The 27,940-nt window shown below is 40.5% G+C and overlaps 1 protein-coding gene across 3 annotated transcripts in view; it reads right to left on the bottom strand.

Moving 5' to 3' along the window:
- Nucleotides 1-18,553, bottom strand: part of LOC109902371 (homer protein homolog 3) — a 50,252-nt gene extending 31,699 nt beyond the window's left edge. For 2 of the 3 annotated variants that reach the window (XM_020498665.2, XM_020498666.2), the window contains exons 1-2: nt 18,070-18,553; nt 16,419-16,468 (exon numbers count right to left, since the gene is read on the bottom strand). In XM_020498665.2, coding sequence (XP_020354254.1) covers nt 16,419-16,441 — 23 coding nt within the window. In that variant the 5' untranslated portion in view covers nt 16,442-16,468; nt 18,070-18,553. The remainder of the gene's footprint in view (nt 1-16,418; nt 16,469-18,069) is intronic. The other variant, XM_020498667.2, reaches the window with a different exon arrangement.
- Nucleotides 18,554-27,940: the final 9,387 nt, after the last annotated feature.

Here is a 27,940-nt window from a genome sequence, read left to right as displayed (position 1 = left end):
TATGAGGCTAATCATGCTGTGAATGATCTTAAGTTCTGTGCCATTGACCGTGTTCTCTCAAACTGCAGATGCAATATAGGATGAGCGCCTTCTCCAGCGCTAAGCCCGATGGATCTTGTACTTAAAAAACTCTACACCCCCAAGGGCCTAATGAGGAATTGGACCTTGTATGTTTCTTGTAGTGTTGTCTACACGCACTAACAGTCCCCGTCCCCCCCGCTGAGCGTTTTAGCCTACTCGAGTATTTCATATATTTTGCTTCTGATATTGTTATGTACCCCATACTGTTGTCTCTTTCCAATTATGTGGGATTTGAATTATCGATTTTTGATACTCTTCTATATATTCCTTGTTAATATGCATTGACTCCCGATTCGCCAGTCTCTAACAAACTATCTGCTTTGCTCCTGTTGCACTTGTTACACACAGCAGGTCTTAAGTACGTGTCTTCTTAATTTGTGTGTACAGCACTGATAAAAGCATACGGCCAAAACGTATGTCCAGTAAAAAAAATTATTAGCACCTTTCACTTTTTGTATTATATTCTTTTTGCATCTCAGCCTCCTTGGGTTACTCCTGTTCATGGTTTTGAGTGCAAGGACTTTTTGAACTCTACAGATATTCTCTCTCCCACGCACCGGCCGCCGTTCATTCTAGCCTGAGCGCTAACCCTCATAATGGTTTCTAGCTAGCCATGTTATGAACACAACTCCCATCTGCTGTCGACATCAGGACACAATGAAAGCACGAGCTAGTTACCTTAAAGTGGTTATTAGCTTTGGCTGCATGCTGACAGTGAATTCAGAGACATTCAGTGGCTATCCACACTACAAAACAATTTTACCAGGTTTCCGTTGAAGCAATTGTAATTACAGTCCACCACAACATACTAATCAGGAAATGCTTGGGTAAGGGATAGTGTGTTTAATTTCATTGTGTATAAAAAAACAAAGTTTCAGATCAGTGTGAGGGGATTTTGACAGTAGTTCTTATTAGAAAAGGTTGTCCAAGGTTACAACAGTAGAGAAGGGTCCATTGTATCGCTCTTAGAAGAAAATAAAAGCAGAAAGTCAAGGACATCCATTACCAGATGTTGTAGGGAGATTCAAACACATTACAAGATAATGCAACATTACACAACTAGCTGAGTTTATACAATGTTAATCTATGCAATGTAGGGGAGAACCAGGACCAAAGTAACATGCACCATTTTCTCAGATAACAAGGAAGCTAGAATGATGTAATGAAGTCGGGCATGTTAGTCATTCGGAGGACAACCTCCCTGCAAAATAACAGCCCAGTCTGACCATGTTTCGTCAGCAAAAAGGTTGGTAACTTGGCGACTAATTGCCAGCATAAGTATCAAGTATCATGCTAGCTAATCTTGGGTGTTAGCCTGGGAAAAGTTACAGGAAAGACAGGTGGGACGGAAGTAACAATGCAATCTGATGATCTAGAATAAAAGAAAATAAACGTTTAAGCAGAGGCCATTGTCTCCTCTAGTTCATATTGCTTTTATAAATGTTTGCAAAATAGCAACATGCGACAATGTTTGAAAATTATATATGACATTAGAATTATGCCTTAAATCAATTGACTTGATCGATCAGCTCCAGGACAGCTGGAGCGTGCCTGATTGGTAGGGCTAACCATGAATAGTAATTGAAAATGGCGAAAAACATCTACCACATTCCCATTAAGGTGAGATGACAAAATTAGGGTTAATATAGCTATTCTTTGATCCAATTTAGTTTGATTCATATTGTAAAGACAAAATATTGTGGTTGAACAACATTGCAATGTTGACACATGGTTCATTTTCATAAACTTAGAACCTATAATATAAATTATTTCAATCGATACGTGAAATCATGGCTGATATTACATTTGTTGAAAGTAACAAGCATTACATACCAAAAACATGGAGATAAGACAGGTATTGTGCACTTCTTGGCGGCTGTTACTTCCCTCCCAAGGCTGTGTTACTTTTGTACCTGCCGGCAAGTAACATTGTGGTGGTTCTGTTCTCCGTCTACAAATGAAACCCTACAAATGAAATTACAGTTGCTAATGGTAGAGGACAGGTGTGTCAAGTTGGATGGATGTTCTTTGGGTCGTGGACCATTCTTGAAAACACACAGAAAACTGTTGAGCGTGAAAAACCCAGCAGCGTTACAGTTCTTGACACAATTCGGTGCACCTGGCACCTACTACCATACCCCGTTCAAAGGCACTTCAAACCTTTGTCTTGCCCATTCACCCTCTGAATGGCACACGTACCCAATCCATGTCTCAAATCGTCTCAAGGCTTAAAAATCTTTTTTTAAACCAGTCTCCTCCACTTCATCTACACTGATTGAAATGGATTTGTGACATCAATAAGGGATCATAGCTTCACATGGTCACTCTTTGTGAAGGAAAGAGCAGGTGTTCTTAATGTTTTGTGGATTCAGAAGGTATTTAGATACTTCCCCCTTTCCACATTGTGTTACTTTTTACAGCCTTATTCTAAAATTGATTCAATAAAATAAAAAGTCCTGAATCTACACACAATACCCCATTATGACAAAGCAAAAACAGGTTTTTAGAAATGTTCGCTAATTTATTAAAAATAAAAAACAGATACCTTATTTATATACACAATTAGTCAAAAAGTTTTAGAACACCTACTCATTCAAGGGTTTTTATTTTGACTATTTTCTACATTGTAGAATAATAGTGAAGACATCAAAACTATGAAATAACACATATGGAATCATGTAGTAAACAAAAAAAGTGATAAACAAATCAAAATATATTTTAGATTCTTCAGATAGCCACCCTTTGCCTTGATGATAGCTTTGCCCACTCTTGACATTCTCTCAACCAGCTTCATGAGGTAGTCACCTGGAATGCATTTCAATTAACAGGTGTGCCTTCTTAAAAGTTAATTTGTGAAATTTCTTTCCTTCTTAATGCGTTTGAGCCAATCAGTTGTGTTGTGACAAGGGAGGGGTGGTATACAGAAGATAGCCATATTATGGCAAGAACAGCTCAAATAAGCAAAGAGAAACAGTCCATTACTTTAAGACATGAAGGTCAGTCAATATGGAACATTTCAAGAACTTTGAAAGTTTCTTCAAGTGCAGTCACAAAAACCATCGCTATGATGAAATTGGCTCTAATGAGGACCGCCACAGGAATGGAAGATCCAGAGTTACCTCTGCTGCAGAGGATAAGTTCATTAGAGTTACCAGCCTCAGAATGCAGCCCAAATAAATGCTTCACAGAGTTCAAGTAACAGACACATCTGTGTGAATCAGGCCATCATCGTCGAATTGCTTCAAAGAAATTACTACTATAGGACATCAATAAGAAGAAGAGACTTGCTTGGGCCAAGAAACACAAGCAATGGACATTAGACGGGTGGAAATCTGTCCTTTGGTCTGATGAGTCAACATTTTTGGGTCCGACCCCGTGACTTTGTGAGACATGGTGTGGGTGAACGGATGATCGCCACATGTGTGGTTCCCACCATAAAGCATGGAGGAGCAGGTGTTATGGTGTGGTGGTGCTTTGCTGGTGACACCGTCTGATTTATTTAGAATTCAAGGCACACTTAACCAGCATGGCTAGCACAGCACTCAGCAGCGATACGCCATCCCATCTGCTTTGGGCTTAGTAGGACAATAATTTGTTTTTCAACAAAACAATGACCCAACACACCTCCAGGCTGTGTAAGGGCTATTTTACCAAGAAGGAGAGTGATGGAGTGCTCCATCAGATGACCTGGCCTCCACAATGTCCCGACCTCAAACAAATTGAGATGGTTTGGGATGAGTTGAACTGCAGAGTGAAGGAAAGGCAGCCAACAAGTGGTCAGCATATGATGGAACTCCTTCAAGAGTGTTGGAAAAGCATTCCAGGTGAAGCTGGTTGAGAAAATGCCAAGTGTGCAAAGCTGTCATCAAGGGAAAGGGTGGCTATATAAAATATATTTTGATTTCTTTAACACTTTTTTGGTTACTACATGATTCCATATGTGTTATTTCATAGTTTTGATGTCTTCACTATTATTCTACAATTTAGAAAATAGTAAAAAATAACAACAAAAAACACTTGAGTTCTAAAACTTTTGACCGGTAGTGTAAGTATACAGACCCTTCGCTATGAGACTCGAAATTGAGCTCAGGCGCATCATGTTTCCATTCATCATCCTTGAAATGTTTCTTCAACTTCATTGGACTCCAAATGTGGTAAATTCAATTGATTGTAAAAGATTTGGAATGGCACACACCTGTCTATATAAGGTCCCACATTTGACCGTGCATGTCAGAGCAAAAACCAAGCCATGAGGTTCGAAGGAAATGTCCGTAGAGCTCTAAGACAGGATTTTGACGAGGCGCCGATCTGGGGAAGGTTACCAGAAATGTCTGCAGCATTGAAGGTCCCCAAGAACACAGTGGCCTCCATCATTCTGAAATGGAAGAGGTTTGGAACCACCAACACTTCCTAGAGCTTTCTGTCTGGCCAAACTGAGCAATCAGGGGAGAAGGGCCTTGGTCAGGGAGGTGACCAAGAACCCGATGGTCACTCTGACAGAGCTCCTCTGTGGAGATGGGAGAACCTTCCAGAAGGACAACAATCTCACAGCACTTCACCAAATCAGGCCTTTATGTTGGAGTGGCCAGACAGAATACACTCCTCAGTAAAAAGGCACATGACAGCCCGCTTGGAGTTTGCCAAACAGCACCTAAAGGACTCTCAGACCATGAGAAAAAATATTATCTGGTCTGACGAAACCAAAAGTGAACTCTTTCGCCTGAATGCCAAGCGTCACATCTGCAGGAAACCTGGCATTCCATGTGGGAGTACATGGAAAATAATGATCTGATTACAGCCAATCAGCATGCTTATCGCAAAGACCATTCCACTACCACTGCATTGGTTGACATGACTGACCAGTGGCTCAATGCTATGGATAATGGCACATTTGTAGGTGTACTATTTTTAGATTTCAGTGCAGCATTTGATTTAGTGGATTATGAAAGAATTTTGACAAAATTAATGCATTATGGTTTTAAGGAGGTAGCATTGAATTGGGTACAGTCATATCTAACTGACAAGAAACAGTCCACCTATATCAATGGTTCATTTTCTTCCCCTAATGTGTTAAACTGTGGAATACCGCAGGGCAGCTGCATTGGGCCACTTCTTTACTTAATATATACCAACGACCTTCCCTATGCCTTGGTTGAAACTCAAGCTACTATATTTGCAGATGATACTACAATTTATGCAGCAAGACAATCGGTTCAACAGGTACAGCAGGCTTTACAAGGAGATTGAGAATATCAGGAAGTGGGTTTGCCAAAACAAACTTGTTTTAAACACCAAGAAAACTAAAGTTATGTTGGTCTGTTCAACTAGGAAAAGGCCGAAACAGCATGGGATACAATTAAGTATGGGAGGAGTACAAATTGAAGAAGTGGCAGAAACCAAACTATTGGGAGTGCAGCTAGACAACTGCTTATCATGGTAGTCTCAAATAACTAATCTATGTAAAAAAAAAAAACATCAAAACAGCATGCATAATCAGAAGGATAGCTAAATATTTACCAGGAAAAATTATTCAGCAAATTATTAGGCATTAATTGAGAGTCAGGTGAACTACTGTTCGGTGGTCTGGGGAAATGCATCATCAAGTGAAGTTAAGAGGCTGCAGAATGCACAGAATAAAGCAGCAAGGATTGTTTTAAGGTGGAGATATGGTTTTTCTGTTGCAGTCATGCACAGTGTTCTTGGTTGGTCATCAATCAACAAGATAATTGAAAAAAACATGCTTATTTTATTTTAGAATATACATCATTTAAAACGGCCAAGTTCTATTCACAACTGTATTCAGTTGGTAAGAGACAGACATTCCGTAAATACTAGGAATAGATTGTCCACCATCTATGCGTTATCCAGACAGAAAAGAGAAATAGGCAAAATAACATTTCGATTTAGAGCAATAAAGAAATTGAATAAATTGACTGAGCAAACTAGAAACCTTTCAATATATACATTTAAACATTATTTTAAAACAATTTAAATATAGTATATAGAAATATAGATGAAGAATCAATATTTTTTAGATTGAGTATTTATTGGGTCATTATGCTAATATATTATGTATGTTTGTAATAGTGTGTTATATGTGAAAGTGTGTTTGTATTATACATTTATTTGAATGTTTAAGGACTCTTGGAAGATTAGTCCAAATGGGGACTAAAATAGATCAAATCAAACCCTACGTAGGGCTGGGCGGAATACTGTATTTTACTATATACCGTGATTGATGCATGGACCGGTTTGTGTTTTTACTTTACCTTATATAATGGTATTTGAATGTTTGGTTTGTTAAATGTGATACTCCGTATGTAACGTTCATTTTTTATAGCTTACTCCGCTACTTGAGTCATCCCTCTCCAAGCCACTTTCCACAGACCAAGTCCCACCCGTCACTCAAAGAGCTAATTTGTTGTTGCTTAACCACGAGACATTTTCGTTCAGTCTGCATGGTCAATGCAGCACATGCAACAATGTTGATGACAACAATGTTGTTTCCAATTTGATCTTAATATAAATCGACATACATTCTATAATTACAAACTTAGTTTGTGTTTCTTACATCTGCAAACAGCTAGTTTGTATTTTCTTAGCAAGTTAAGCTAAATCGTGTTAGCCACTAATGCTAATCGCTAGCTAACTAGCTCATAGAAGTACTGAGTTAGAGCAAACATAGCTAGCTAATACAGCCTGATACCAGTGCTGGTGGAGGCCTAAATCAGCATGTTGTTTGTGCAACAGTATCTTCTAAATCAAAGAGGAAAAGGCGAAGCATGAATATGATGGCTATATGAATAAAGATTTAATGTGGCCAAAGTTTATAGGTCCCCTAGGAAACACGGAACATCACTTTGGTTCCTACCTTGTCACAATAACTCTTCCAATAATTCGTTGTCATGTCAAACAACACTGTATTCAAAGTCCCCACTATTATGTATATTCTAACTAACTATAGAATTATAAACTATTTCCATGATTCCAAAAGTTCACCCAAGTGTTGATCTAAATCGCAACATTTGGTTAAAAATAAGGTCTAGTTTTTTTGCCCATATCATGGCAGTGTGGAAATTATCTCAAATGAGTGCAGGAAATACAGAAAGGGATGGAAATGCTGGAAATTATTTTAGGTTGATGTTGAATTGAACAGTATAAAACAATCTGAATGGCGAAAGACCCATTGAAATACTGTAGAATATATGTGTTGCCACCCTACGGTCACACACTACTCAAAGCAAATGTAGAACTTTTATTAATCAAAAACATAAAATACAGTCAAAAATGTGAAAGATTCCATATGATATTTTGGCCATATCACCCAGCCCTAACCCTTCGGTGAAGCTTAGTGGTGGCAGCATCATGCTGTGGGGATGTTTTTCAGCGGTAGGCAATGGGAAACTAGCCAGGATTGAGGGAAAGATGAACGGAGCAAAGTATAGATAGATCCTTGATGAAAACCTGCTCCAGAGCGCTCAGGACCTCATACTAGGGCGAAAGTTCACCTTCCAACAGGACAACGACCCTAAGCGCACAGCCAAGACAACGCAGGAGTGGTTTTGGAACAAGTCTCTGAATGTCCTTGTGTGGCCCAGCCAAGGCCTGGACTTGAACCTGATCGAACATCTCTGGAGAGATCTGAGAAGAGCTGTGCAGCAATGCTCCATCCAACCTGACAGAGCTTGAGAGGATCTGCAGAGAAGAATGGGAGAAACTCCCCAAATACAGATGTGGCAAGTTTGTAGCGAAGACTCAAGGCTGTAATCACTGCCAAAGGTGCTTCAACAAAGTACAGAGTAAAGGGTCTGAATATTTATGTAAATGTGATATGTAAATGTTTTATTTGTAATACATTTTCAAAATTAAAATTGTTTTTGCTTTGTCATTATGGGGTATTGTGTATAGATTGATTAATGGAAAAACGATTTAATCCATTTTAGAATAAGGCTGTAACGAAACAAAATGTCGAAAAAGTGAAGGGGTCTGAGTTTATAAGGTGTCATAAAATATGGTGTCTCAAGCTCTATCGATCTCTGAGTAATTAGGAAAAAAACGTTGTCTTACTTTCGTCCCGGTTCCCCTTACAATTACCTAGCTATACTGATTTTAATGAGCACAACACAACGCATGCCAAAAATATTATTTTTACTTTAAGGGAGAAGGAATAACAAGGTAAAATTGCAACTGCAATAAGGGAATGGCTCATTGCCTTTTGCCTTCAATTTGACTGAAACCAGGATATAGGCCAGATAAAGAAGACAGGCTGTTGTTGGTATTTGCCCCCCAAAACATTTTTATTTCAATTAGGCTACTTCTTATTCATTCCTGACAAGGTTAAATAACTGTTTGGGTGATTATCTGCTAAATCAGTCACAACATGGAGACATTCCCAAATTGATCTCATACGACACCTTTCATCGTATCGTGGGTGGCAGGTAGCCTAGTGGTTAGCGCATTGGACTAGTAACCGAAAGGTTGCAAGATCGAATCCCCGAGCTGACAAGGCAAACATCTGTCGTTCTGCCCCTGTTCTAACCCACTGTTCCTAGGCCGTCAATGAAAATAAAAATGTGTTCTTAACTGACTTGCCTAGGTAAATAATAAAAAAAGATCCCTTTTAGTCTGTTTGAGAAAATGACAACTGTCCTTCAATCTCTCTGGAGTGCAAAGTTGCATCAGGTTGAGACTTCAAATAGAATACAATTGTAATTTGTCACATGCGCCGAATACACCTTACCGTGAAATGGTTAAGGGCTTGTAAGTAAACAACAATGCAGTTAAGAAAAATAAGAGTTAAGAAAATATTTACTAAATAAACTAAAGTTTAAAAAAAAGTTACACAATAAAACAACAATAACCAGGCTATATATACACACAGTGGGTACAAGTACAGAGTTAATGTGTGGGGCTACAGGTTAGTCCAGGTAATTGAGGTAATATGTACTTGTAGGTAGGGGTAAAGTGACTATGCCTAGACAATAAACAGACTTGATGAAACTTCTAGATTAACATGGATTCAAATCCTCCTGAAGATCAGTCCTGTAGCATAAATACAGTACATATTCATTCCCATTAGAGGATCAGATCTAGGTTCTACAGGAGCCCAGGAGAGCTTGGTTGTAAAGAAGCCATGCCTCATGCTGTGAAGCCTCATGTCTGAGCGCAAGAGTGGGCAGAGAGAGAGAAAGAGAGAGAAAATGGGGCCTTGAGCCCTCCCCCTGGCCTGGAGGGAGTGGGTTGGAAGCCAAAAGCGAGGCCTCAGAAGGGAAAGCAAAGAGCCGTGGAGAGGAGGCAGGGGGGGCGGAGGAGGGGTGACCGTGACACACATTTCTGGGACACAGGCCTTTGTCTGGCCAGCTGGCACATTCCATGCTTCCCTGCAGGATCAAGGAGGACCCGGGGGGGGGGGGGGGGGGGGGGGGGGGGGGGGCTCAACGAACCGTCAATTCAATGCTCCACCAACGCTCTACCAACATGCTTCAATGCTCTACTAGCCTCTGCACAGCCATGTCAAATCACCCTTACAGTGTTGTGCACAGGTATCCTAGAGATGAGGTAAATCTGGCAGCGACATTTTCAAATCAACATGGCACTGCTCTGCAAAGGTCATAATAAAGTCAGGGTTGTCCAGATAGATTATTGTAAACCTATTCCAGGTCATATTCAGGAAACGTATAAGGAATCATTGAAACAAACAAGTTGGAGCTGTATTATCAGAGGGGACGGTGAGCAGCTGATGGCTAGCGAGGTGAGTGGGACAGCAGCTGCTGGGCTGGCAGCCAGCAGGATGAGAGGGAGGGAACTGAAGGAAAAGACTACTTACTCTCCCCACGTCTCTATATTTCATCACCTTTCCCGTGCTGTACGCACGACCATATATTATAAATTAATCTAAACGTTTCACAACAATGAATTAATCATGGGCTGGGTGCTGACGATGGATGGGCCGCTTTCTGTACCTGGTCAAATCACTTCTGTGGGAATCAGTGCATTTTTAGGGCAAATGAAAACTGGCCAGTCCATCAGTTTTGAGTCAGTAGTACTTGACAACAGAATGTAAAATTCTAGCCCAACAAACACCCTCTCAGTGAAAAACAAGTGCACAAAAGAAAGTCCATTGTGGTAAAATGCTCATAATCTCAGTCAACATTACTCCTCATTACACTGACTTCAAATGTAAGTCAGTGTAAAACAAAAAGTACAACTCTGAACCTTTCGCAGTGAAGGCAGGTGATATTGATTGGTTCGTTCTGAAATCAGTACCGTAACTGCATTTACAGTGAAACAGCATTAGACATTAGCTTCTTGCTCACGTTCTAAGTTAAACTCTAAAACTCACTTTCCCAGTGACCCGTGGGTGTGTGGGTTCACCCAGAGACAGTGTCATCGCTGGCTAATCCACCTCACTTGGATCTTCATCTCATGCTTAAGCTCCCTCAGTAATTCATCTTCCAGAGTCACTGATCTATAAAATGGCCCCCCTATGCGGATCAGCTGCCCAAAAATACCCATGAGTTATTCTGTGGTCTACTATGAAAGCATCAAAATAAGTTATCTGGAAGCAATAGCTCAGAAATATAAAACCAAGCTGTTCCAAACTACACGTGGTATATGTTACAAAGGATACATCTTCAATGGGGAAAACAGATGGCAGAATACCACAGGTAAACTCTGATACTGAAAAATAATTTGACCAATGATATAAGATTCTAAATGACATACTTCATGCAGAAGTTCTGGGGTGTAAATATCCTCCATTATAATATATCTCAGATTATTTGAAAAGATCCGATGATATAAAAAAAAGAATAGCTGACTCCAAAACTGTGAAATCAATTAGGCTATTGTAATCTTGTGCCATATTTGAATGTAGGTAATAGAATAATGGGAGTTGTTTCGCAATGTTTTCCGCCGACAACTATATAAATGGCCCCTGAGGTAAAAAGACTAAAGTTGTTACCCCTGCTGTAAGCATTACGGGGATGACACTCAGGGGACTATGGTCATTTCCATGTAAAAGGACCCATGAGCACCAACGTGTTAAGTTTATAGGAGCATGACAAAGTGGGTGACAAATGAAAGCTAAGAGTCTATATTTTGAGAGATTAAGGCATAGATACATTTACCATTTCCAATCAAAAAATTTGTAATAAAGCAAAGGCTTTGATTTCTTGTTCAACTGATGGAAAAGGAGTCTTAGAAAACATTTACCCGAAAAAGTCTTAACCTCATAACAATGTTGAAGAATAAAAGACCCCGGCCAACTAAATATCAACACTTACAGTGCATTCGGAAAATATTAAGACCTCTTGACATTTCCCACATTTTCTTACGTTACAGCCGTATTCTAAAATAGATTAAATTGTTTTTCCCCCCTTTTTAGCAAATGTATAAAAAAATTGAAATATTACATAAGTATTCAGACCATTTACTTAGAACTTTGTTGAAACACCTTTGGCAGCGATTACAGCCTCGAGTCTTCTTGGGTATGACGCTACAAGCTTGGCACACCTGTATTTGGGGAGTTTCTCACATTTTTTTCTGCAGATCCTTTCAAGCTCTGTCAGGTTGGATGGGGAGCATCGCTGCACAGCTATTTTCAGGTCTCTCCAGAGATGTTCGATCGGGTTCAAGTCCGGGCTCTGGCTAGGCCCTCAAGGACATTCAGAGACTTGTCCTGAAGCCACTCCTGAGTTGTCTTGGCTGTGAGCTTAGAGTCGTTGTCCTCTTGGAAAGGTGAACCTTCACCCCAGTCTGAGGTCCTGAGCGCTCTGGAGCAGGTTTTCATCAAGGATCTCTCTGTACTTTGCTCCAAGTCCTTAATAAGGTGCCTTTTGGCAAACTCCAAGAGGGCTGTCATGTGCCATTTACCGAGGAGTGGCTTCCGTCTGGCCACTCTAACATAAAGGCTTGATTGGTGGAGTGCTGCAGAGGTGGAGGAACCTTACAGAAGGACAACCATTTCCACAGAGAAACTCTGGAGCCCTGTCAAAGTGACCATTGTGTTCTTGGTCACCTCCCTGACAAGGCCCTTCTCCCCGATTGCTCAGTTTGGCCGGGCAGTCAGCTCTAGGAAGAGTCTTGGTGGTTCCAAACTTCTTCAATTTAAGAATGATGGAAGCCACTGTGTTTTTGGGGATCTTCAATGCTGCAGACATTTTTTGGTACCCTTCCCCAGATCTGTACCTTGACACAATCCTGTCTCTTGAGCTTTACCACAGGTGGACTCCAATCAAGTTTAGAAATATCTCAAGGATGATCAATGGAAACAAGATGCACCTGAGCTCAATTTTGAGTATCATAGCAAGTTTGGACAGCACAGCACAGTACAGTAGAGCACAGTACAGTAAAGAAAAGTAGAGTATAGTTCAGTACAGTCCTGTACAGTAGAATTGAGTAGAGTTCAGTACAGTACACAGTAGAGCATACTAGAGTCGAGTACACTAATGTACTGTACTAAACTATACTCTCCTGAACTTTACTGTACTCTATTGTGCTCTACTTTGATGTCCAAACTTGTGGAACATAGACGTCTATGATTGGTTCAGATTTGGTCCTGTCTGGACCGACGTAGTTTGGTCGTTTGGTGGACGAGCTCTTTAAAATAATAGCCAGTGTGTAGAATAATACCCAAATACGCAAAAGGAGGATATTGCATATTTCTACCTTTGTGTACCTATTTAGGATACATCACCATGAACTGAATTATACTCATAACCATAAATATGCATTTCTGTGTGGTACAGATCAGGGACCAATGATGAAATTCCGTAACCACAATTCTGTTACCGGATGTAAACCCACTCCACCTACATTAGTTCAAAATTCAAACTCAAGGTGTCATGTCATAGCTGATACCCCATTCATTCTGAAGACATCTTGAATCATAATTCTGAGCAGATGTTTAACAACGTTCTTGGAAAACGTCGTCACATAAATTGTACCAAAATTCAGTTACGAAACTTTGCATCTGCACAGTTCTTTTAGTAAATGTGTTTTTGCAAAATGTTCAGTGTAAATTGTTAAAAGTAGTCCTTGTGAACAGTGTTATATGGTTTGTTAAAACTTTAAAATCAATGTTTTTTGTTTGGCATACATTTGAGTCTCCGTGCAATTCTGTTACTGTGGAATTGCCCCTATTTCCTTTCCAGAAACATAGATTATTGTTTTTGTATAGAGAATAAAATGTGAGAGAAAAACTAATTTAGACTCTAGTTCTCCTTTAAGGGTTTCATTCCTATGACACCCTGAGAGTCGAGTGAACCTCACGTCAACATTCCTGAGCCAGCGAAAGTGTCCGGCCATTTCAGCAACATGACACTGCACAACTAAATACCAAAATAGCACAGTGGAAACACTAACTCACTACTATTCAACAACAAGTAGAGACATCTCAGCTCACATATGGTCTTCTATCAAGGTGCTAAGGTGTTTCATTCTTTAATCCACACATTCCTCTCCAGGGACCAAATTATGTTCTCATCAAATGGAATTCTCAACAACTTAAGAATGTTAACGATACAACATTGCCTTTTTCTAAATAATCTGGAAACTTGTCAAAACCTTCTTAGCATCATCTTCACTTGTATTATGAAGTGCAGGCTCTTAACTTGGTCAGTAGGCTCTTGCATATGTCTGACTGATAAAATGTTGTAGTCAAGAAATTAAAGTGAAAGGAGAGAGAATATTACATGCATAAGCAATAGCAAAGATCCCCAAAAACAGCAATTAGCAAGCACTTCCTCAACCTCAGAATTCTCATTGAGCAATATGCTATAGACCACAAAATACTATTTTATGGCATATATAATTTGTCTAATTTTACTCACGCTTGCACAACGCAAAACAAATCCTATTTTTGGGACAACTGGTTTAAGCACAATGTCTTTGACACAATGCAATAATTTATGAGGACAATTTCAGGGTAAATGCATCTCAGTGCAGTAACCAAATCTCCAGAAAGTTCTGGGACACTGTAAAGTCCATGGAGAATAAGAGCACCTCCTCCCAGCTGCCCACTGCACTGAGCCTAGGAAACACTGTCACCACATATAAAATCCACGATAACTGAGATTTTCAATAAGCATTTTTCTATGGCTGGCCATGCTTTCCACCAGGCTACCCCTACCCCGGTCAACAGCCCTCAGCAACTTGCCCAAGCCTCCCCATTTCTCCTTCACTCAAATCCAGATAGCCGATGTTCTGAAAGAGCTGCAAAATCTGGACCCCTACAAATCAGCCGGGCTAGACAATCTGGACCATCTCTTTCTAAAATTATCCGCCGCAATTGTTGCAACCCCTATTACTAGCCTGTTCAACCACTCTTTCGTATCGTCTGAGATCGCCAAAGATTGGAAAGCTGCCGCTGTCATCCCCCTCCTCAAAGGGGGAGACACTCTAGACCCAAATTGTCACAGACCTATATCTATCCTATCCTGCCTTTCTAAGGTCTTCGAAATCCAAGTTAACAAGCAGATCATGGCCATTTCGAATCCCACCGTACCTTCTCCGCTATGCAATCTGGTTTCCGAGCTGGTCATGGGTGCACCTTACCCACGCTCAAGGTCCTAAATAATATCATAACCGCCATCGCTAAGAGACAATACTGTGCAGCTGTCTTTCGACTCTGTCAATCACCACATTCTTATCGGCAGACTCAACAGCCATGGTTTCTCAAAGGACTGCCTCGCCTGGTTCACCAACCACTTCTTTGATAAGAGTTCATGTCTCTCTTGCAGCTGGTGATTCCCTGATCCCACTCTACGCAGACGACACCATTCTGTATACTTCTGGCCCTTCTTTGGACACTGAGTTAACTAACCTCCAGACAAGCTTCAATGCCATATAACTCTCCTTCCGTGGCCTCCAACTGGTCTTAAATGCAATTAAAACTAAATGCATGCTCTTCAACCGATCGCTGCCCGCACCTGCCCGCCCATCCAGCATCACTACTTTGGACGGTTCTGACTTAGATGTGGACAACTAGAAATACCTAGGTGTCTGGTTAGATTGTAAACACTCCTTCCAGACTCACATTAAGCATCTCCAATCCAAAATGAAATCTAGAATCGGCTTCCTATTTCGCAACAAAGCATACTTCACTCATGCTGCCAAACGTACCCTCGTAAAACTGACTATCCTACAGATCCTTGACTTCGGTGATGTCATTTACAAAATAACCTCCAACACTCTACTCAACAAATTGGATGCAGTCTATCACAGTGCCATCCGTTTTGTCACCAAAGCCCCATATACTACCCACCACTGCGACCTGTATGCTCTCGTTGGCTGGCCCGCACTTCATATTCGTCGCCAAACCCACTGGCTCTCGGTCATCTATAAGTCTTGGCTAGGTAAAGCCCCGCCTTATCTCAGCTCGCTGGTCACCAAAGCAGCACGCGCTCCAGCAGGTATATTTCACTCATCACCTCCAAAGCCAATTTCTCCTTTGGCCGCCTTTTTTTCCAGTTCTCTGCTGCCAATGACTGGAACGAATTGCAAAAATCACTGAAGCTGGAGACTCATATCTCTCTCTCCCTCTTTAAGCACCAGCTGTCAGAGCAGCTCACAGATCACTACACCTGTACATAGCCCATCTGTAAATAGCCCATCCAACTACCTCATCCCCATACTGTTGTTTTTTTTCTTCTCCTTTGCACCCCAGTATCTCTACTTCCACATTCATCTTCTGCACATCTATCACTACAGTGTTTAATTGCTAAATTGTAATTATTTTGCCATTATGGCCTATTTATTGCCGTATCTTACCTCGATTGCACACACTGTATTTTAACTTTTCTATTGGTGTTATTGACTGTATATTTGTTTATTCCATGTGTAACTCTGTGTTGTTGTTTGTGTCGCACTGCTTTGCTTTATCTTGGCCAGGTCGCAGTTGTAAATGAGAACTTGTTCTCAACTGGCCTACCTAAAGATGAAATAAAAAAGATGAGGCATGAAAAATCCAGTTTGGACTTCATTTTTTATTTTACCTCGATTTAACTAGGCAAGTCAGTTAAGAACAAATTCTTATTTTCAATGACGGCCTAGGAACAGTGGGTTAACTGCCTTGTTCAGGGGCAGAACGACAGACCTTGTCAGCTCGGGATTCGATCTTTCGGTTACTAGTCCAACGCTCTAACCACTAGGCTACCTGCCGCCCATACTGTAGGGGTTCTAATTTTTATCCCTAGATTAGAATATGATAAGAGCATACATGACGTGACAAGATGGGGCAATTGGGAGGGGAGACTTGTAGAGGAGGGGCACATTTTTGGGGGCAGGGCAAATGGACAATGAATTAGCACAACACATATGACATGTATCAATAATACCTTTCTCTGTGTGACGGATACATGTTTACAGCTCAGGGAAGGCTCCTTTTCTGTGATGGAAAAAGAAGGTAACACTTCAAATTAGACCTTAAAAAAAAAAAGTGGAATAAACTTTAAAAATCACGGCGGTTTTTCAAGGTCAAATGAAAACAGCATGAGGTTAGAATAGTTTTTCTTCTTTCCCAACCTTTGTCTGTAGTGGAGAACTATGGGAACTAAAGACAGCACTAGTTTCTCTGAAGCCGAGCTGACTGCATCCTTGCTCAGACATACTTGCAATACACTAAACCCCTCACATTTGGTTTCCAAGGCCCCAAGGCCCTTCTTAAATATCATTAGTTAAATAATTCAAAGAGGCAACATAAATCTTTCAACTAATGATTTCACCATCAATGGAGCCTTTAACCCATTCATAGATGCTAACTACCTTTAGCTCCTATTGACAAAAGTATCCTCTGGCTGGGGAAGTTTCGTTAACAGCCCCGACGCTCGTTCTGAACTTCAAAACACTTCGCTTGTGGTATGTTTTTGGAAACATAATCGTTCATATCAGCGAGAAATACTAATAAGTAAAAAAGAAAAGTTAATTTATTACACCTTTATAGGCTTCCCACACAGCCATATTTCCATGTTACAGCGCTTGTGTACGGACAACAGACAGAGACAGAGGCAAAGACAGAGGCATAGCCTACCTGTGCTAATTTGCCATCTGCATCTTCCGAACACCTGTGTGTAAACGGAAGACAGATGGCACAAAAGTGTTGTCCCTGAAAAATACTGTGTGCTGCAACTGTGTTAAAACAGTGTACAGTGAGTGTATATTTTGCATTTGTGAAAATATTTTGATGTGATGTAAAAGTAGAGGTCTTTATGTTTCTAGATCCGTACCACTATTGAGAATCGATTCACATTTAAATTGAGTATTTGGCTGCCAGAGCCAATTCGCCTCTAAAAAGAACATGTAAGGCCCTTGAAAGGAGTAACTTTAGGCTTCTTTAGTCCATTATTGAGCTATGGAGCCTTCAGCACAGCTTGACTATCAAATTATGAGGTGGCTTCAAAAGCTGTCTGTTACCAAGGTATACATAAGTAAATATTAATTGGAAAAAAGGGCTAAGAATTAGAGAAAATTATTGCACCACACAATACAACCAAAGTCATCAACATTTCTGCGTATGTGAACTGTGGCATTTTAATCGGATTATTTCAACACATCAGTATGACATGTCTTTGACAGTGTGGAACAATGTAGCCATAGTCAAGGTGAACATTCATACAGTAGACTGAGGGCAACAACCATGCTGCTGACGGCGCTGAAATGAGGTCATAAGAAAAATAAATAAGATTAAACCCTTCTTTCAAATAAGATCATTAAGAAAAGATTAAGACTTATGTACAAAACATTTAAGAATTCTGAGATTTCTTTTTGGGGGGGGGGGGTCAATGCATGCATACATTACGCCCATACATTAGGGCGATAACATGCCACATCTTAAAGAATATTTCCAATCAAACTCATACAAAAACATGGGTAATTTATACATACCACCCTGAACTCATCCCAAACTTCACTTTTTGTCTTTGCCTTTTCAAGAGATTGTAGAGAAAGCGCAACTTGATTTGAGAAACTATGAAGCTGCAGTGCACTCACCCCATATTGTTGAACGCTTTCCGTGTCCTTGCAGAATATAAATTCCAGTCTTATCTCAAGCGATAGGTAATGTCTTGCTCTTTGTCTCCGAATAGATGGTTAACAAATTGTCTCGAATGTCACTGTAAAGTGAATTCCTTTATAATTGTACAGTACGTTGCATTACATTTCTCTAACAGGAATACCGCAAACGTTCAGTGGGGGAAAAATGTACTTGAAAACATGTAATGTTTTCCCAATTGTAGTAGTTCTGTTGTTTGGAATCAATTAAAACAGCTTTCCTTTGTCCGTCGAATCCCGTTCTTTGTCGCTCTTCCTTTGTGGTGGCACACTAATCTTGTAATTTAACGCCTCTCAAAAACATGAGGGAACTATGTTCTACAAAAGTATAAATGCGTTCTGCCCCTGCTAAGTGTCAGCGCACGGTAATGAGATCCTTCTGCAGTTTGTTGTTTCCCCCTGCTCTGCCCATTCCGGTATCCCATTCAAGAATTGTCCTTGCTCAATGAGACAGAGACACTAAGTCTAACACCACCTACTGGCTGCTGTTTGACGAATCAAATTACATTGCCTCTAACCTAACCTACTTTACGCCATTTGAAATGTGAAATATAATATTCTAATGGCTTGCAGGTTGTCTTGAAAGCACTCTCCCCACTTGTAATGAGGTTTGATTGACATAATGGGATTAAACTATCTATATTTCCAGCGATTGATGGCTGAAATGAGGAATACATTCACATTATGGGTGTAAACGTACATTGTAATTGCTGTTTGGAATAAAAAATGCTCTGCCTATTAAGGTAAACCTAAATCATACATTTTTTAAATTGCTGTACGTTTTTTTCTTCTCTCCTGTGGTTCCAAAAACTCCCCCTGAGCTGTCCTTGAAAGGTCCGTGTAAATGTCTCTGAAGCATTTTATTTTTGTCTTCCTTCAATCTCTAAGCTTTTATGACATGTAGGTGCTCAAAATATGCTTGAAACAAGGTGTTCATATTATATTGGTGTGTATTTGGCATCATATTGAAAACCTCACTAAGGCATTAATACAATATAGAAATACATCTGGTAAATCAGGTGCGTCAAACTCATTCCACCGTTTCTTTTCTATTAAGACCTAGACAACCAGGTGAGGGGGAGTTGCTTCTTCTTCGATGAGGTTTAACGGCAGTTGGCATCCAATAAATGTTGCATTACCGCCACCTACTAGACTGGAGTATAACTCCCTTATACTTGGCTTATTTTTTTAAATCAACAAAAACATTTAATACTACAACAATTACCTTACCATCTAACGCTACACTCACAAAAAAAGTATGAATACCATACTCCACTATTTAAATCTATTTAGTCCTACAGCCTGAAAGGATGGGACACTACCACTTAACACACCCTGTAACTCTTCTGATGGCAAGTCTCTTACACCCAAATACCTCTCTGCAGCTGCCACCACAACCTCAATTTTTTTTTTTACAACTTACGTTCCATCCCTGCAGTACAGTTGAGAACCATTACTATAAATGCCAAAAACTGGTACAGATCTACTATTTCATTTCACCTTTATTTAACCAGGTAGGCCAGTTGAACAAGTTCTCATTTACAACTGCGACCTGGCCAAGATAAAGCAAAGCTGTGCGACAAAAACAACACAGAGTTACACATAAACAAATGTAGTCAATAACAGTAAGTTAAAAAAGAAAAATCTATGTACAGTGTGTGTAAATGTAGAAGAGTAGGGAGGTAGGCAATAAATAGGCCCTTACAGGTGAAAATAATTACAATTTAGCATTAATACTGGAGTGATAGATGTGCAGATGATGATGTGCAAGTAGAGATACTGGGGTGCAAAAGAGCAAGAGGGTAATTAATAATATGGGGATGAGGTGGTCGGGTGTGCTATTTACAGATGGGCTGTGTACAGGTACAGTGATCGGTAAGCTGCTCAGACAGCTGATGCTTAAAGTTAGAGGGGGAGATATAAGACTCCAGCTTCAGAGATTTTTGCAATTTGTTCCAGCCATTGGCAGCAGAGAACTAGAAGGAAAGGCGGCCAAAGTAAGTGTTGGCTTTGGGGATTTCCAGTGCAATATACCTGCTGGAGTGCGTGCTATGGGTGGGTGCTGTTATGGTGACCAGTGCGCTGAGATAAGGCGGGGCTTTACCTAGCAAAGACTTATAGTTGACCTGGAGCCAGTGGGTTTGGCGACGGATATGTAGTGAGGGCCAGCCATCGAGAGCATACAGGTCGCAGTGGTGGGTAGTATATGGGGTTTGGTGATAAAATGGATGGCACTGTGATAGACTGCATACAGTTTGCTGAGTAGAGTGTTGGGGGCTATTTTGTAAATGACATCGCCAATGTCAAGGATTGGTAGGATTGTCAGCTTTACGAGGGTAAGTTTGGCGGCATGAGTGAAGGAGGCTTAGTTGTGAAATAGGAAGCCGATTCTAGATGTAATTATGGATTGGAGATGCTTAATGTGAGTCTGGAAGGAGAGTTTACAGTCTAACCAGACACCAAGGTATTTGTAGTTGTCCATATATTTTAGGTCAGAACCCATCCAGAGTAGTGATGCTAGTCGGGCGGGAGGGTGCGGGCAGCAATCAGTTGAAGAGCATGCACTTAGATTTACTAGCATTTAAAAGCAGTTGGAGGCTAGTGTTGTATGGCGTTGAAGCTCGTTTGAAGGTTTGTTAGCACAGTGGCCCAGAGAATCACCAGCAGCAAGAGCGACATCATTGATAAATACAGAGATGACTACTCACACCACTCCTCTCAGAATCCCTCCACCTTGACCCATCTTCCTCTATTTTCTTCACTGCCTCAGCATATGACCACTTCTGCGCTACTCTATTCACCCCCTTGGCATTTTTCCTATTTTGTTGCCTTACAACCTGTCATTTGATTTACACAACATGCATACCACCTTGAAGATGCAATTTCTTGTGTGAAACAAACAAGAAATAGGACCAAAAAAAACAGAACTTGAGTGTGCATAGCTATTCACTCCCCCTAAGTCAATACTTTGTAGAGCCATTTTTTGCAGGAATTACAGCTGCAAGTCTCTTGGGGTATGTCTATAAGCTTGGCACATCTAGCCACTGGGATTTTTGCCCATTCTTCAAGGCAAAACTGCTCCAGCTCCTCCAAGTTGGATGGGTTCCGCTGGTGTACAGCAATCTTTAAGTCATACCACAGATTCTCAATTGGAGAGAGGTCTGGGCTTTGACTAGGCCATTTCAAGTCATTTAAATGTTTCCCCTCAAGTGATGTATGCTTAGGGTCATTGTCCTGCTGGAAGTTGAACCTCTGTCCCAGTTTTATTTTACCTTTATTTAACTAGGCAAGTCAGTTAAGAACAAATTCTTATTTTCAATGACAGCCTAGGAACAGTGGGTTAACTGCCTTGTTCAGGGGCAGATCAACAGATTTTTACCTTGTTGGCTCTGGGATTCGATCTTAAAACCTTTCGGTTACTTGTCCAACGCTCTAACCACTAGGCTACTTGCGCCCCAGTCTCAAATCTCTGGAAGACTGAAACAGGGTTCCCTCAAGAATTTCCTTGTATTTAGCGCCATCCATCGTTTCTTCAATTCTGACCAGTTTCCCAGTCCCTGCAGATGAAAAACATACCCACAGCATGCTGTTGCCACCACCACGCTTCACTGTGGGGATGATGTTCTCGGGATGATGAGAGGTGTTGGGTTTGCGCCAGACATAGCGTTTTCCTTGATGGCCAAAAACTCAATTTTAGTCTCATCTGACCAGACATGTTTGGTCAGGCTAGAATGAATGGGCAAATTCGAGCGTATCCAACGACCAATCCTGTCATCCATTGAAGAAGCATAGTGACATCAAAAAAATTCACAAATTTTATGATACCAAGAGTATGATTTTCTGGCAGTTCAGATGATAATTCTGAACACAAAATAAAGTATATTCTATATAATTGTCATCTGGAACTTTGTAAAATGTTGGACTTCTCCTCTCTCGGGCTGTCAGATTGTTGAATCAACCAATGTAAACCAAATCAGAAATTATCTGATGACCCATATGGCATCTTTTGTTTGGTGCTCACACCTACCATGTTGGGCATCTTCGGATAATTTAAGTACAAATTCTAGAGCAATAATTGACCAAAATTTCATTTAAAAGGCATATCTTCTGGAAAACAACAATGTAATATAATGGTCAATGTTGTGTAATGTTTAAACTTGTGTCCTTTGCAGGGAATTGGCCTACCAGATTGCCAAACAGTTCAGAGTCCTGGGAAAACCAATGTGCTTGCGGGACCGCATCATTGGTGGAATGAGTAATCTCGATTACCAATGACACTGCCTCTTATTGCATTGTTATTCATTTGACCAGCATGTTCAGGTGATGTTCCATACACATATGATCACATAGACCTTAGAGCTCTCAATGAAGCCCCACGTCGTTGTAACCACTCCAGGAAGACCACATTCGGATCTCCAACACATTCAGCATCAAGAAGATCCCGTTTCTGGTAAAACAAAGATTTAAAAAATATTGTTTCTTCCACAAAGGCCATGTTTGAGGATGTCTAGGTGAGGATTTCACTGACAACCAAAACAGTGTGTCATGAACAACCTTTATTTCCTCAGGTTCTCAGATTAACCCCCCCCCCCCATTAGGGTTTATTTTTTGTATTGCCTTCTAATAGGATTTCAAACCAATTTAGTTACATTTCTTCTGCATACTTAAATTGTAAATATTTTTCTCGTAGGGTCCGCACAGCAGAGGAGTTGGATCAAAAGGTACATCCTGACGCCAGAGAAAGATGCCTACCTGGTGCATCTGATCCAGAAGTTAAGACGAGCATGACAACTGGTCCATCATGATCTTCACCAAGACCTGCAAGTAAGGACTCCTTCACTCAGAGATGACTGAAGAACCTAGAACAATGACTATGTGGATTATAATAGAACCAATAGAACATGCTGCTGCATCATGGCCTCCAGACACATCAATATAGAATGATGGTTAGACATTGAATCATTAATGCATTGCATTCTTCCTACAGGAATTGCCAAATCCTCACAATGATCTGGCAGAAATTCAACTCTCCTTCCATTCAATGATGATGCGGGTAAACAACCCGAGCTCAGACTGTAGCTTTGTATTCATTAATGGGTTACAGGACAGGTTAAAAGCACATTTAACACGCGTCATAATAAGTAACGTTAATTTGGACAATGTACACAGAATCTTGGGGCGGAAAGCTAGATTATTATTTGTTTTGCTTTCTCGTTTGTCCAGAGGCCAAACTGAAGGAGTATCCTGTTGAAAATCCTGACTCAAATCAACGTGGCCAGACGCTAGTGTGAAATTGTATGAACACATTCTGTTTATATAGACATTTCCCCTCGTGAACATGTGGCCGTTGGATAACATGGGCTCATATTGCAGCTGTGACTTCTCACCATTCCTTTCGTGTTGCAGAAACCTGAGTCAGCAGATGTTCACTCGAAAAAGGAGACCAACTAGAGAATATGATTGGAGGGGAACGTAAGTATACACACTCACCATGAGCCACAACACCAAGGACAGACTTACATTTTTTGCTGCGATAAGGGTTCTAGACAATTTTTCCCGACATTCCAACTACTATCCTGTCAAGAGTATCCTGGAAAGAAAGGCTGAACTGGATAAGATAAGGGGTGAGAAGAAGTTGTTCAGGGAGAAGGCACATGAAACCATTCAGAAGACGCAACATGGGATTCAGAAAAATAAACTGATGAAGCAAAAACTCATTCAAAAGAGAAAAAAAAGGCAGAGAAGTCCATATAATGCAACACTGTACATTAACAAATGGTGTATATACAGTACATACACCTTAGCCAAATACATTTAAACTCTGTTTCACAATTCCTGACATTTAATCCTAGTAAAAATGCTCGGTCTTAGGTCAGTTAGGATCACCACTTTATTTTAAGAATGTGAAATATCAGAATAATAGTAGAGATAATGATTTATTTCAGCTTTTATTTCTTTCATCACATTCCCAGTGGGTCAGAAGTTTACATACACTCAATAAGTATTTGGTAGCATTTAACTTGGGTCAAACGCTTCGGGTAGTCATCCACAAGCTTCTCACAATAAGTTGGGTGAATTTTGGCCCATTCCTCCTGACAGAGCTGGTGTAACTGAGTCAGGTTTGTAGGCCTCCTTGCTTTTTCAGTTATGCCCACAAAGTTTCTATGGGATTGAGGTCAGGGCTTTGTGATGGCAGCTCCAATACATTTACTCTGTTGTCCTTAAGTCATTTTGCCACAACTTTGGAAGTATGTTTGGGGTTATTGTCCATCTGGAAGACCCATTTGTGACTAAGCTTTAACTGATGTCTTGAGATGTTGCTTCAATATATCCACATTATTTTATTTTCTCATGATGCCATCTATTTTGTGAAGTGCACCAGCCCCTCCTGCAGCAAAGCACCCACACAACATGATGCTGCCACCCCCGTGCTTCACGGATGGGATGGTGGTCTTCGGCTGGCAAGCCTCCCCCTTTTTCCTCCAAACATAAAAATGGTCATTATGGCCAAAGTGTTCTATTTTTCTTTCGTCAGACCAGAGGACATTTCTCCAAAAAGTACATCCCCATGTGCAGTTGCAAACTGTAGTCAGGCTTTTTTTAAAGGCGGTTTTGGAGCAGTGGCTTCTTCCTTGCTGAGCAGCCTTTCAGGTTTTGTGGATATAGGACTAGTTTTACTGTGGTTATAGATACCTTTGTACCCATTTCATCCAGCATCTTCACAAGGTCCTTTGCTGCTGTTCTGGGATTGATTTGCACTTTTCGCACCAAAGTACGTTCATCTCTAGGAGACAGAACGTGTCTCCTTCCTGAGCAGTATGACGGCTGCGTGGTCCCATGGTGTTTATACTTGCGTACTATTGTTTGTACAGATGAACGTGGTACCTTCAGGCATTTGGAAATTGCTCCCAAAGATGAACCAGACTTGTGGTCTACAATTTGTTTTCTGGGGTCTTGGCTGATTCCTTTTGATTTTCCCATGATGTCAAGCAAAGAGGCACTGATTTTGAATGTAGGCCTTGAAATACAGCCACAGGTACACTCCCAATTGACTCAAATTATGTCAATTAGTCATTTAGCCTATGAGAAGCTTCTAAAGCCATAACACCATTTTCTGGAATTTTCCAGGCTGTTTAAAGGGCAGTCAATTTAGTGTATGTAAACTTCTGACCCACTGGAATTGAGATATAGTGAATTATAAGTGAAATAATCTATGTAAACAATTGTTGTGTCATGCACAAAGTAGATGTCCTAACCGACTTGCCAAAACTATAGTTTATTAACAAGACATTTGTGGAGTGGTTGAAAAACTGGTTTTAATGACTCCAACCTAAGTGCATGTAAACTTCCGACTTCAACTGTATAACAAGATCAGTTGCCCATTATTGCGCCGAGTTCAGGTGCAACATGTTTCATAATCTGTAAATGCCAAATAAATGGCAAAATCACTTTCTCATTGCTCAAACCCTTTGACATGCAAGCAACCTTTGTTTCTGTTTCACAAGAGAGGAATCATCAGGTGAAATGTCTCGATTAATCTTCACTGCAACTAAAATACTAATTCCTGCAAATCCAGTGCAGTTTTTCCAGTGAGAATCCAAATGCTGGGAAGAAGGAAAGCATACATTACCGTATTACCATATTACCATTACCGTAAAAAAAATGTTTGTTCTTATCCATTGATTCCTGCAGTATAGTTTGGTAATATACTTTTAATACATTTCTAGTTAGCAGTGCTGGCCATGTAACAGATGACAAACTTTGATAGCAGGATTGCTGTATTTCATTTCAACATAAGTATAATGTCACCATCTTAGTAAAAAGTATAAGGAGCAATGCTATATTCCCTGCTGGAATTCTTGATGTGAAATACAAGTAACATAATCAACATGGAAAAATGCATAATGTTGATCAAAAAAGACCATTTGTAAGCATTTCTTCAACCATGACTAGCTATTTGACAGCAAGATTGTCATACAATGTGTTTTGGATTGACATATTCAAAGTCAGGTGACGACAAAGAAAAAGAAATGGACAGCAGAGGACAATGCAGGTGGTGAGCTAAAATGAATACATTCTCAATTTGGTGCTCGAAGCATCCAAATGACATTCCTAAAAACTGATAGAGGACTCCTCAAATAGCCAAGGATTCCTCAATATAAAACAGTCCCATGGACAGTTTATTTAAATGATTGATTTAAAACTTTAAAAAACAAACATTATTTAATCCCCCTTTGTCATCAGATAACAAATTAAACCATATAGTGTGGTTTAAGTGTCATTTTGCTGTTCACAACCTCACCCCTGGCAGGAAAATCATGCAAAAAAGAAAATACTGGGGGGAAATTACAATTCACAGAGGGGTAAGAATGGAGGGTTTGGGAGCCATAGGAATTTGGAGCAAACAGATGGGCGAACTATAGGGAAGCCAAAAGTGTAAAAACACTAATTAAATAGAAGTTACAAAAGGAAGGCCATTCTACCAACCTGGTTTAGTGGAAACTCCTAAGAGAAGGAAGGTGGCTTAAACCAGTTCGTACATTCAGTAACCATTCAGAAACACTTTGACTCAGGTTCAAGTAATGACTCTGTGGGTTTCAATGTCACAACCTACTGGTCACATTCAGCGATTCTTTCTATGAAGTTAGTATATGCTGGCTTTGGCCTAGCACGAACCATGAAAAATAGCTCCAGACAATTATTCCTCCATCACCAAACTTTACAGTTGGCACTATTCATTCAGGCAGGTAGTGTTCTCCTGGCATCCACCAAACCCAGATTCATCTGTCCGACTGCCAGATGATGAAGCGTGATTTATCACTGCAGAAAACGCATTTCCACTGCTCCAGAGTCCAATGGTGGCGAGCTTTACACCACTCCAACCGACGCTTAACATTGCGCATGGTGATCTTCGGCTTGTGTGTAGCTACTCGGCCAAGGAAAGCCATTTCATGAAGCTCCCGATGAACAGTTATTGTGTTGACGTTGCTTCCAGAGGCAGTTTGAAACTTGATAGTGAGTGTTGCAACTGAGGACAGGCGATTATTACGTGCTACGGTCCCATTCTGTGAGCTTGTGTGGCCTACCACATTGCGGGTTAGCCATTTCCACTTCACAATACCAGCACTTAAAGTTGACCCGGACAGCTCTAGCAGGGAAGAAACCGACTTGTTGGAAAAGTGACATCCTATGACGTTGCCACTTTGAAAGTCACTGAGCTCTTCAGTACGGGCCATTCTACTGCCAATGTTTGTCTATGGAGATTTCATGGCTGTGTGCTCGACTGTATACACCTGTCAGCATCGGGTGTATCTGAAATACCTGAATCCACTCATTTGAAGGTGTCTCCACATACTTTCGTCCATGTAGCGTGTTTCACACCTAGCCACCTGCAACTTCAATAGTAACACAAAAGTGTGTAGACTATAGTGGAAATCAGTTTCCATTAATAGCTCAGTGTTCATGCAGATGGATCTTACATCCACAAGGAATTCCCCCAAATAGAGCATTCATTCAAAACCGCTGCCAATCTAAGCATAAAAACATTTAAAACATAGAATATTATCCACTGAACAGCACAGCGGGCGAAATCTCATGTAACCCCCCCCCCCCCCCCCCCCCCCCCCCTTCAAAAGATCAAAAAAGCCTTTGCTACAACTTCAAATAATATTGAGTCAATATTCTTCAATGCTGGTCATTTTTCTATTAAATATTTTTTGCCTTTTGCGCTCAAAAACAAATAGTCTCATGATTAAAGATCTCTTGGATCCAGAGCTCACCACTTCAGAAACCTTCCTCTGATATCCCCATG

This window comes from Oncorhynchus kisutch, linkage group LG13 (assembly GCF_002021735.2).
Source record: "Oncorhynchus kisutch isolate 150728-3 linkage group LG13, Okis_V2, whole genome shotgun sequence".
In the NCBI taxonomy this organism is placed as follows: domain Eukaryota; kingdom Metazoa; phylum Chordata; class Actinopteri; order Salmoniformes; family Salmonidae; genus Oncorhynchus; species Oncorhynchus kisutch.
Note: the sequence above shows the minus strand (reverse complement) of the source record. Positions and strands in the feature narration are given on the sequence as shown.